The sequence below is a fragment of the Callorhinus ursinus genome, unplaced genomic scaffold (genome assembly GCF_003265705.2).
Source record: "Callorhinus ursinus isolate GAN/ISIS: 27379988/994484 unplaced genomic scaffold, GSC_fseal_2.0 scaffold110, whole genome shotgun sequence".
Classification (NCBI taxonomy): domain Eukaryota; kingdom Metazoa; phylum Chordata; class Mammalia; order Carnivora; family Otariidae; genus Callorhinus; species Callorhinus ursinus.
Genome location: NW_027397172.1, coordinates 609,774 through 621,822, shown reverse-complemented (window position 1 = coordinate 621,822; position 12,049 = coordinate 609,774). Strand labels below are relative to the sequence as shown.

At 48.6% G+C, this 12,049-nt stretch overlaps 1 protein-coding gene across 2 annotated transcripts in view; it reads right to left on the bottom strand.

Annotated features, from left to right (window-relative positions):
* The window catches only part of PI4KA (phosphatidylinositol 4-kinase alpha), a 112,387-nt gene that overhangs the window by 68,650 nt on the left and 31,688 nt on the right, over nt 1-12,049 (bottom strand). For both annotated transcript variants that reach the window (XM_025857238.2, XM_025857237.2), the window contains 9 exons: nt 11,493-11,684; nt 10,868-10,968; nt 10,108-10,237; nt 8,943-9,075; nt 7,582-7,677; nt 7,025-7,208; nt 6,479-6,582; nt 4,109-4,277; nt 1,268-1,318 (listed from right to left, as the gene is read on the bottom strand). In XM_025857238.2, the coding sequence (XP_025713023.1) occupies nt 1,268-1,318; nt 4,109-4,277; nt 6,479-6,582; nt 7,025-7,208; nt 7,582-7,677; nt 8,943-9,075; nt 10,108-10,237; nt 10,868-10,968; nt 11,493-11,684 (1,160 nt within the window). The remainder of the gene's footprint in view (nt 1-1,267; nt 1,319-4,108; nt 4,278-6,478; nt 6,583-7,024; nt 7,209-7,581; nt 7,678-8,942; nt 9,076-10,107; nt 10,238-10,867; nt 10,969-11,492; nt 11,685-12,049) is intronic.

Genomic DNA, 12,049 nt, shown 5'->3' with positions numbered 1-12,049 from the left:
CCCAGGGGAGAGGGAAAAGCTGAGTACAGGGAGGCAGCTCGGGTGCAGGCAAACCATCCCCTCAAGCACACTCGGGCAAAGGAGACTGTCATTACGCAGATGCAACAGCGGAACAAGCAACTCGGTTCCTGCTCCAGAATCGGCCACTTACGGGGCGGGGAAGACAGGAAAGAAAAGGACAAGCTGAAGCAAGGTGGATGGAAGCAGAGCGTCCACAAAGTGCAACCTGTGACATCTTAAAGGCAAATGATAATAAACCAGTCAGTTCCCATTTTTCACCCACCTAATACCAGATCCCTAAAGTCCCCAGATTCCAAATGATGAACATCCAGACTTCAGTAAGTCCAGAAACTGAGATCAGCAGAGGTGCCTCTCCATCCCCCTGCCTGACCTCTACACCCCTGGGTCACCCTGGCAGCTCGGAGGTCAACCCTTCTGGTGTTCCATGTGAAGGGATACGCGTGTGAGTGTTCAAGACTCAAACTACGGGGGGTGGGGAAAGGTGGGAAGGAACTGGAAGGCAGAAGGAGGGCTTAACCAGAAGGTAGGTTTAATGGAAGTTAGAGAATCACGGATGAAAACAAGTATTAGAACCTGGGGCTGTGGCTTAGGAGTAGCAGCTGGGAACAACTGAGAAAGGGGAAAAGGACTTCTACAAAGGTCATTTGGGAAACAAAGGCTGCAGGTTGAGATAGGACAAGATGAAGAGTGCTGTGGCAGGGGACGGGGCCTAGACCGTGAGCTGCCACCGTGCTGGTGGGTGGGGCTGTGCTCCAAAGTATGGCCAGCCCCCATGCCAACAACGCCGCCCCACAGAGGGCACTGGGGGCTGCAACTCCAAGTACCAAGCACCGTGCAGAGGCCCCAGGCCTCATCTCACAGGAAGGGGTCGGGAAGGGGATAGGAGCTGAGCCTGCCCACCATTAGTCAGAGGCATCAGAGCAGGGCATAAGACACAGGACGAACCTGGAGCCACACCTCAGATCTGGAAGCCACACAGGAAAGAACCAAAGTGGGTTTCCTGGTCAAGTGGCGAGAAGGTTCAGGCAGAGCACGGAGAAAGGGAGTGAGGGGCTGTGGCCACAGTAGGCACATACCAGTGGGACAGTCACAGAACAGCTGGTGGTTGCAGAAACACAGCCACATACAGAATCACTGGGCCTCCAAACAGCGTTTTGCTAAGGAATTTGCTGTGCACCACTAGGCAACATTGAAAATATGAGCACAGTATCTGAAGTTTGAAACCACTCAGTTAATGAATACTCACCACAGCAATTACAGGAATGAGTACACCCAAGTTCCCTGCGCTGCTAGAAGCCTAGAAAATAAAAGCATCGAGTCATTGAAAGCATGTGTTTCTTTCATTTAAAAAAGAGATAGTGTTAATTTCAGAGAAATAATGAAATATATAGACAGCGATATATAAACATGCTCACCCAATATCATTTTTTTTTTTAAAGCAGGCTCCACACGTGGTGTGGAGCCCACCTTGAGGCTTGAACTCACGACCCTGAGATCAAGACTTGAATGGAGATCAAGAGTCACATGCCGAACTGACTGAGCCACCCAGGTGCCCCTCCAACATCATTTTAATAGCAAAAAAAATGGAAACATGTCAAACAGTAGAATGATTACATAAACCATGGTACCTGTGTAAAATTAAATACCACATAGCTATTAAAAAGACAACTTTCTGAAAAATATTTAGTCACTTTGGAAAGTGCCCACAGCAAATTTTGAATGGGAAAAAAAAAATCAGGATTTCAGAGTATGCTGTGATATAATATCAATTATAAAAATAAATATATTTGCATAAAAAATCTAGGAGGAAGTCTGTCAAAAGGTCAATGATGAGGGGCGCCTGAGTGACTCAGTTAAGCATCTGCCTTTGGCTCAGGTCATGATTCCAGGGTCCTGGGATTAAGTCCCACAGTGTCGTCAGGCTCCCTGCTCAGCGGGGAGTCTGCTTCTCCCTCTGCCTCTGCCTCCCCCTGCCCAACCCCCGCTCACGCTCTCCCTCTTTCTCTCTCAAATAATAAAATATTTTTTAAAAATGCCAACAATGAGTATATCTGAGGAGAGGGATTATGGGTGCTTTTTATTTATCAGTTTCTGCATCTTTTCTACAATAAACATATATTCTTTCCAAGTTATGGAAATTTTGGGGTTACTTTAAAAATAACTTTAATAGTTACTGAAACTATGAGCACAGTATCTGAAGGTAGGTTCCCTGGTTAGACACACAAATAAGGTTATAAACTATAGTACACACCAATGAGCCTAAGTTCTGGAAGCACTCACCTAAGCACATTCAATTTGTTTTTTATATTAGCAGTAGCAGCCAAGTGCATCGAGCACCCCCTGCATGCCAGGCAGTTCCAAGCGTTTCATATGTAATAATGAAATCTTTGGGGGAGAAAACAGGGTTTGAGTAGCTTGCCATAGCCCCACGGCCACTCAGCAGTGGGGGGCAAAATCTCAAGCCCTGCCTCCTCTTCTATGGAAACCAAGGGCTTCCCAGATATGCGAAGACTGGGAAGAACTGTCATTTCTTAATTTATAATCCTAGCTCTTTGTCTTCAAAGGGGCACATGTTGGCCAATCCCCTCTCACTGACCCTGCAAGCCCCCCTTATTCGCTGAGGCCCCAGCTTATGAGGAAAGCATAGCAGTTGCTCAGTAAACACTGGGCTAGCCCCTGCATGATCACAAACAGGAACTATTTCGCAAAGAACAGGATTCACAGCTCTGCACCTGGAGGGTAGAAAAAGGGATCCCTGCACTGTTGGGGCCACAACCCCCACCTCCAGCCCATGAATGAAGCATTACATCTTGAGTCTTGAGAATGTAAACTTGTAGTGACAGCAGGCAGAGGGGAGCCGCCCTTGGGTCCAGGGGGCGTCCTTCTGGGCCCTGAGGTACAATTTCCAGGGGAGGCAAGGAGAACGACTCCTGAAACACCCTTCAGACACATCACAGCCTCTGCTTTCTCGGGTGCCGAGTGCCTCCCCACATCTCTGAGCAGCCCTCTCTTCCTGATGCCCAAGGCCCCACTGGACACCACAGCTGCCTCTGTCTCTTGTGTACCAGGATGGCCTAGCTGTGCCCCACCCTGGGAGACTTCAGAAATCACCCAGATCACTGTTAAGGGGTCTAGCAGAGCAAGGCTGAATTAGAGCGAAGGCTCTTAGAACCCCTTTTTGCACCAGCTACTCGCCCTTAGACAAGATTTTCACACAGAGGGCTCCTTTTCACTCAGTTTCCAACTTAGCTGTCACCTCCTCAGGTCTTCACACAACCTGATCTAAAGCGCTCCTCTCCACACTGCCCTGTTTTGGTTTTGCTGTCCAGGACCAGGCCCCTTGTCTGCCTGTTCACTTCCATAACCCCAGCACTAGAACAAGGGTCAAGAAACTGTGGCCGTGGCCAAATCTGACCCACCACCTGTTCTTGGAAATAGATTTTTATGGGGGCACAGCAGCCCATTCTTTTAACTGGCTTTATGCTACCAGGACAGAGCTGACTAGTTGCAACAGAGACTCTATGGCCCACAGAGCCTAAAACAAGTATAATCTGGCCCTTTACAGAGAAGGTGGACTGAGCGCTGACTAGGCACATAAACAGTAACTGTCTGGGAAGGGAGGTGGGAGGAAAAGACAGAGGAGGATGAAGGTGGAGACTCTGGTAGAGAGACTGGCACCAACATGACATGTGAAAGGGGAAGTGATGGGGTAGGGGACTTAACCTGACTCAACCTCCCCAATCTGTCTCTTTGGGGGCCCGAGACCTGTCATTTTGTCTGTCCCCATGGACCTGTCTCCCTGGATGGCCCAGATTAGGTCAGATCTGGCCCTTCTCATGTTGTCACTGTGTTCTGGTGAAAGCCTCCACTCCCTGGCTTCATGATGGCCGAGAGAAGGAAGAGAGGGGGTCTGGGGGGATCCCCACCCTGGGCCGGGGGAGGTAGCTGCCACGAGCCAGACACAGTCCTATAAGAAAGCCTACGAGAAAGCCACCCTCTCCGCACCCCTGCCAGCACTCCCGAGAAAGAACCTTTGTTCTTGCTGTTTACCAGATGCCCCAGGGTGACCGCCCTCCTCCCTCCCTACCTTCAGGGCGGGCCCCTTCTCGCTGGCCCGCTCACTGGCCCGCTTTCCCTCCAGCCCCAGCTGCACAAACAGCTCCAGCAGGTTCATGAGCAGCTCGTCCACGAGGTGCTCATCCTGGATGTTGGCTGCGATGTTGGCCAGGGCATTGATCACCGCCAGGGAGCAGTGCCTGGTAGGGAGAGAAAGGACAGCTGCCACAACACAGGGCCCGGACTGCAGGGGTGAGGCCAGTTGACTCCTGCCTCACCACGCCCCTTGGTGTCTGTGAACAAAGGAGCCCTCCAGAGGGGATGAACATTTCTGTGAACACCAGCCCCTAAAGGACAGTCAGCTGCTACTGAAATGGCTTTAACCTCTCCTGACATGCAGTAAGGGCCTCAGGGAGCTGCTTAGGTTCCAGGAATCCACACCTATGGAACTTGTGAAGATCCTAGGACACCTCTCTCAGTGTTGAAAGCCTACCATATAGCTAAATTCCCGGCTGGGCCCTGCTTTCCTCTCCAATTATAGGTAGCCTTAGTTCACTATTTCCGCCCATAAAACTCTCCTCTGACGATCTTTTTCCCCATACTGTCTCCACCATGGGGCTGATGTTAGTATTAGCTCACATCAGACACTAAGGAAGCACTCAGTGGCCCTGGGACAACCTGCATCAGGACAGTGCTGGCCCCAGGTAAGCCCTGGATACAAAGCTGACAATGCCCCCCAAGCCCCCACTCCCACAGAGAGACACAGCAAACCAGCAAGGCTGGCCAGGCTTCTGCAGGTGCTGGGGGCAGCCAGAGCCTGCCACTTCTCTGCTGCATGACCTCAGGTGAGTGGCTCACCTTTGAGCCTGAGTTTCCTCCTGAATAAAACAGGAATAATATAATTCCCTCCTCGCAGGGTGCAGGACAAATTAAAGACTCCACATGAAGCACTGAGCATATCATCTGGCCCCCAGAAATCTCCCAGCAAACAGCAGCCCTTCACAGACATGTGAAATCCTGGGAGGTAAGGGCAAATGAATGGTAGTAAAAGCTTCCACTGGTGAGGAAGAGACAAACCACTTCTTTGGTGGTATCAGAAAAGGCTTTATGGAAGAGCGAAGTGGAGAAGTTGAAGAATTGGTAGGCATGGAGAAGGCCAAGTACTGCATATTGCAGCAAGACAGAGGCCAGGGTCAGAAGGAAAACAGCAGGAGCAAAGTCAAGGAGGGGAAGGTGTGAGGGCCAAGGAGGTGCAGGAGTCACTTCGGGATAAGGAAGCAATGAGGGAAAGAGGTGCTTTGGTCTTTATGTCAGTTTCTTCACAAAGACCAGGATGGACGGATGGACAGATGAAGGGGAAAGGAGTTAACTGCCTCCCTAAACCAGTCCTCAGGCTGTTCTAGTAGCCTGGGCTTGCAATGGAGGCAGTAAGAAGGCAAAGAAATGACAAGGCCAAGAGCTTGCATTTATCAAGAGCTTTCCTACATATGATCTCAGTTACCCACACAACTGGAGACAGATGTTCATTTGACGGATGACAGATGAAGAAACGAAGGCACAGAGAGGGTGAGCTTCTTCAAAGGTCACACAGCCACACTCCCACCCACTGAAGTGAGTTGGAGAGAACCTCAGACTGAACCCTGCACGTAAAGGTCAGAAAGAGAGAAAAGAAATGCCAACAAAGGGGCACATCTCTTCCTCCCTGCCCCACTCCTCTGTCCCGCTCTTCCCTTGATCTGTCAAACTCTTATGAGATCCTCCATATGTGGAAAAACATGCCCCTGCCCTCAAGGTATTCACAGTAAGGGCAAGGAACAGGCAAGGAAGCATATCTTAGTCTGCTGGGAAAACTGGCCAGACTTTACACAAATATCAAACAACTGAGCATGTAAAATGTCTATTCCCTTTGACCCTCCAAATCCCACCTCTCTGAATCTATCCTGAGGAAAGCATCAGAGACACTCACAGATACACAGCTATTAGATTGTTCGATGTAGCACTTACCAGCAGGAAAACCGGCAAACTAACCTCCAAGCTAGGGACTGGTTAGATCTCGGTGCTGCTCTAAGATGGGACATTCTGCAGCCATTAAAGGTGGCACATGGAAGAAGGTTAATGGCATGGCTGATGCGCTGTTACATTAAAAAAGCCTGTCAGCTGGGTGGACACTTTGAGCCTGTCTGGAGTCAGGGAGGGTCTGAGGTAATGACACTGAGATGCTCAGCTCCCAGTGGCAGTCACATGGGGTCTTCATTTCCCGCTTGTGCATGTGCTGATTTGTAGCACATAACGCTTTTGTAGGAGAAAAGTTTATTCAAAAGACAAATCCCCAAGCCTCACACTTTTAAAGGGAGCTGAAAACTGTCACGATCTAGAGTGACAACGAGGTCTAGAGAATTACCTGTAGCCATGATCCTTGTAATCTTTAGTGGCTGAGTACACGACAGAGCTGGCCTTCACGCTGATCTGCTGGAAGAGATTCCACACTTCCTGATAAATGTATTGCTGGAAGAGTGAGGTACACGGTTACCATGGCATGACTTCTCCATGAAAGCCCCTCCTTGGAACACGGAAAAGGTTCCTCTACCATCATTCAGAGCAAAAGCTTCTGGAATGTATGGACCATAGGGCCTGAAAGACCATCAGAGGCATCCATTCCTAAAGCTTTCAGCAAACCTCAAAAGCTAAAAGGGAAATGGTTTCAACTTAAATCCTATCACATGTTATCAACATCGGCAAGAAATGAGTTTAAACCTCCTTTTCCCAGTACTTACAGAGCCATCACTCTACTCTCTTTACTTGGAAAAAAATCTCCCTGTTCAATGTCAAGACAGTTGTGAGCATTTAACTCATCTGAAGGGTAAATTTAATCTATTTTTGCACTCCTGATAGTCAAAGTAACAAAGCTTGCAGAGAGTAGTGGGTTTCATCGCAGGTCCTGCCTTACGTTTCCGGTGATAACCAGGCAGCCCAGCTGGTCGATGATAAGCACATCAAGGGGGGAGGGGGGCTGGCAGAATTTCTGTTGCAGGATCTGCAGAATTGGCTCCATGACCTTTGGGGTGTCCCTCAGGGCCACCGCAATGTGTCCCAAGGCTCGGATGGTATGGTCAGGAATCAAGTGAGCATCCCTGTGGGAGGGAGGAAACAGAAGCATCCTGGGAACAGTCCTCTATGAAATGAAACCCAGATGCTACAACCTGGACTTCAAGGTTACCACAGTCTTTCAGATGAAGCAGTCATCCGACCATGGCACCCTGGAATCCTTGCTTCCTGAAGAGACACAAAGTCCCTGGCTCTAGGCAGTAAGACACAGATCTTTCTCTGCTCCCAAACAGTGGTCCAGGACCAACATTCTAAGGTGGGTTTGACCTTAAATTGTGGGACAGACCTGATGCACGACTCCACACTGTGCAAGAAAGAAGCACAGATGTGCGAGATACCGGCGGGCCCCCCACATGCCTGCAGAGAACAAAGTGGCTGCCCCTCGGGGATGGGACGTACTTGTCGCTCTCCTGGGAGATGTAGAGCCGGTTGGAGAGGCTGGCCAGGAAGGCCTCCACAATCACCGTGTCCACCGTCAAGCCAGCTTTCAGGCACCTGGACCGTGAGGAAACCCACACGGCATTGGGCATCAGAACAACAGATGAGTGTTTTGTGTTTGCTTTTGGTCTCTTTGTCAGGTCTACAGAGTTTAAAGAACTGCTCTGAGCATTTTTCCCCCAAAAATCTGAATGAAAACCATTACACAGAATGAATTCAAAGAATCACTGTGGATTTTGCCCACTTGATAAATACCTCAGTCAGAAACAGTAACTTCATTATTTGACCAGAATAGTTTCCTTCAGAATGTTATACTCACCCTAATTCCAATTTAAAATTTCCAGAACAGTTCCTTAACAAAAGTTACAGTAACTGATTCAAGACAGATGGTCCCAAGACAGCTGAGGGAATATTAAATGATATACCAAGGGTTTTAATAGTACAGAAAAAAACTTATTTTCTAAAGAAAAGGGGTAATTTTTAAAAAGCCCCTAAGGACACAGAATTTTTTCAGGCATCTCTCGCTCTCTACATCTGTTTGGCTCCCAGGCCAGAGTCAGAGAAGAGCATGTGTCTGACAGAGAGGGGCCATCATATTCTCTTGATGGAGTTTCTAAGAGCAAGGAGCCAGAATTCAGAGGGAGAGATACATTTTCATATAAATCAGAATGTATGTGGTTTCTGAGTTTGGAGAGCAAGAGTTCACATAGCAGGAGCCTGGGCAGCACTCAATCATATACATCATATAAAACCTGTCTCTTACACTAAAAATTACAAGGAAAAAAAACAGAAAACGTGACAATGTGTTGTTACTCTGGATGGTATAGGCTGATGGGTAACTCTTTTCTTTCTACTTTTTTTCTACATTCCATAAATTTTCTCTCCCATTTTTTAATTATGTTTATGATCAGAAAAAGAAAAACAAGATTAAAAAAAATAGGGGCAGCTGGGTGGCTCGGTCAGTTAAGCAACTGCCTTTGGCTCAGGTCATGATCCCAGAGTCGTGGGATCAAGTCCCACATCGGGCTCCCTATTGGGAGCCTGCTTCTCCCTCTGCCTCTCTCTCTCTCCCTGTCTCACATGAATAAATAAATAAAAATCTAAAAAAATTAAAAATTAAAAAAATACAAAATAAAATAAATGGATAAATCTTTAAAAATATCATTAAAAAATATGTAATCCCTCTTAAAATCAGGTGTAGGTTTACAATAATCCAAAACAAGCTTTAAAAAATTATGAACATTTCTCATTTTTTTAGTAATTTTATCTGAAGCCTATTTCCTTCCTCCCCACGTCACCCACCCCTCTGGCCGGTCTCCCACCTGCAGATGTTGTCAATGGCAATGTCCCGGAGCTGCTCATACATGGAGGGTTGGGTCTTCTTTCCCGGCATGACATTCAGGGTTGACTCAGAATGCTCGTTGGTTACACTGATTTTTATATCATTGCCAGCAACTAAACGTAAAAATTCAAGTATGTATCTGGTTAAACCTGTCACTTTCCATCCCCTTGTCCGTAATTCTAAACCAAAATGATATACTGATCATTTTTAGCTTATGAAACAACCCCTCTAAAATGATCTGACCAAACATTTCAGAAACAAAAGTGAGAACAGAAAGGATGAAATGAACATGCTTAAACAAAAGGAAGAATATTTAGGTTGCAAAATGATAAATGGATACCACAGCAATTTCTTAAGAAACGGTTTGAAAGTCCTGATGAACACCCACAGTTACCTAGCCCTGAGGGTGAGGAGTGGTCCTGTCCCCGAGGGTTATCTAGCTAATGTGCACAAAAACAGTAAGGGTGGGGGGTGAGTGTGAGAGCAGGAGCCTTAGAGCCACAGACACTCCTCCTTGTCCCGGGGTCCAGGGAAAAGTCTCACCTGCTTGGAGGTTGGGTTTCTTCATCTGAAGGGAGAAGATAAAGCACCCACCTTCACAGGACTGACGGGTGGGGTGAGCAATACAACATAAAAGCCCCAGGAGGAAGCAGGTGGTAATGAATGCTAATGGTTACAGGTGGCCAGATTTGCTCTGAGCCCAATGTCCCTGTCATAGAAACATGATAATACACTCACAAGGCAGGGATAGGGACTAGCTGAGATCCAGCATGGAGAGCTCCTGGCCCAGTGTCTGGGACACATCAGACTCATGCTTTAGACTGTCTCAGTGACGGAAGGAGCCAAAAACAAAGAGAAAGTGGAACTAGAAGACCCCTCGGTGGTGGCAGGAGTATATGCCAGGGAAGAGCGGAGGAAGGAAAGATCTGGAGCCCAGCAGGGGTCATGTAGGGAAAGCCATGAGGAAAGGCATAAAGGAGGAATGAGCCCAGGGACAGGGCAGGGCACACAGGCCAGCCACAAGCTCTCAGACACAAAACCATGGCGGGCTGGCACACAAGGTCATGTGGTCCTTTTCTTGGAGCCTCAGGGACACGTGGGATTTAGGAGCTGGAGAAGTGGCCTTGGGTACAGCCATCTGTTACCTGTGTGGTACTGACTGTGGCACTTATAGAGCTTCACCAGCACGGGGGACGGAACAACCAGGAAGTCCCGCAGAGACGGTGTCACTGAATGCACCACCACCGGGAACCTCTCACACAGGCGGCCCAGACCCTGCAACACACCATCAACCCATCATACAATGCGGGTTGTAGCCACTGAGCAGGCCCAAGCAATAGATGCCCAACCTTTCAGATACCCGAGTTGGACCAGAAATTTCCAAGGTCAAAACGCTCAGGGCCACTTTGCTCACGGGGCAGAAAAAGACAGGGAAGGAGCATGGTCTAGACTCTGCTCAGCCTTAAAGGGGAGATACATTGCTAAAGTGTGTCCATTTCTTTTGGAAGCAAATTTAGAGTAGAAAGGATACACAACGGCAGATATGGTAATTGGGATTGGTAACTCGGCAAGGTAAGTCTCTGAGAACAGAGCTGGCACTGCAGACATCAGGAGGTGTCCTCAGGACTTTGCCTGAAGCCTTGGGAACGGCCCAGTAGACAGAGGGCGGCCTCTCCACAAAGGAGGACTCAGCTGCGCCTGGAAATCACAGAAATCCCTGGCACATTGTCAGCAGCAGCCCCCCCACTCATCGATGAACTGTGTCTACAGCAGGCTCTAGTTCAAGTTCCTAAAGACAAAAGCTCAGGTTCTGCTGCTGGTATGCTAACCAGAGCCTAAATGATATAACAAGGAGACTGCCCTAGTTGATGGGATTGAAGCCTTGCGAGTGTCAGTGAGACTGACCTGCAGACAGCAGATAAGCAAGGGCAAATGAGCAATGATGACTTTGCTGGACGTCTTAGACTGCAGCTTCTCAGAGAGCTTGATGCAAAGATTTTCGGCACCTAAATTTAAAAAAATGATAGGGTATGGATGATTAGCGAAGGCCAATATTTACAAAATACTTGTTCACCAATTAATCATACAATTAAATTCCCAGGGGCATACTTTTTGCAGGCTTTATTAATAATGAGTGGTTATACCAGAAAGTATTTACAGGCAGGCAGGCATCCTTAACTGAAACCTCATCCCTGCTCCATTTCTGCTGTTGTGAAAACACCAACCCATGTGGCGTGTGACTGCTCTCTCCTCTCTGCTGGCCCTGAGCCTCTTGTCCCCAGTGCTCTGCACGTGGCAGCCATCCACAGTCTGCCACACACTTCCCATTCTGCTGTCACCCTAGACAAGCACCTTTTCCTCCAGCACGGAGCTCACACTTCTCCACATAAAAGCCTAAAGAACCATCAAGAAGCAATGGAGAGGACACACAGGCCCTGTGGCCCTGGTCATCACCTCCTCCCATGTCCAGTTTCCTCAGCCTGAGGACAGGGTACCAGACATCTGGGGCACAGCAGTGGCCGATGCTCACCCTGCTCGTCCTTCACGGCCCACACCATGAGGTCCACGCAGGCAGCGTTTGCCTGGCAGCGCAGCTTGAGGGGGCTCAGCTCATTGTGGATCCGGTCTGCATCATGCAGAATCTTCTGAAGCTCCCCCTGGCTCGTGTTGAACTGCTCCAGCACAAAATCATGGATCTCCTTCACAAAGGAGGTTGGGAGGTCTGTGGGAAAGAGAGTGGGCACTGTAGGTGGAAACAAACCACGAAAATTCAGGTAGTAGCTCTACAGTCTCTCCCACTCTAACAGAAACCCAAGAGCAGTAGGTCTGCTGCTGGCTCCTCTGATTCTAAGAGTGGCCTCTGCGGGGGGCACCTGGGTGGCTCGGTTGCTTAAGCATCCGACTCTTGATCACAGCTCAGGTCATGATCTCAGGGTCATGAGACTGAGCCCCTGCTTAAGGTTCCCTCTCTCCCTCTGCCCCTCCCCCACCTTCTCTCTCTCTTTCTCTCTCTCTCTCTCTCACACGCACACATACATGTGCACACATGGTGCTCTCTCGCTCAAAAAAGAAAATGAAGAAAGAAAG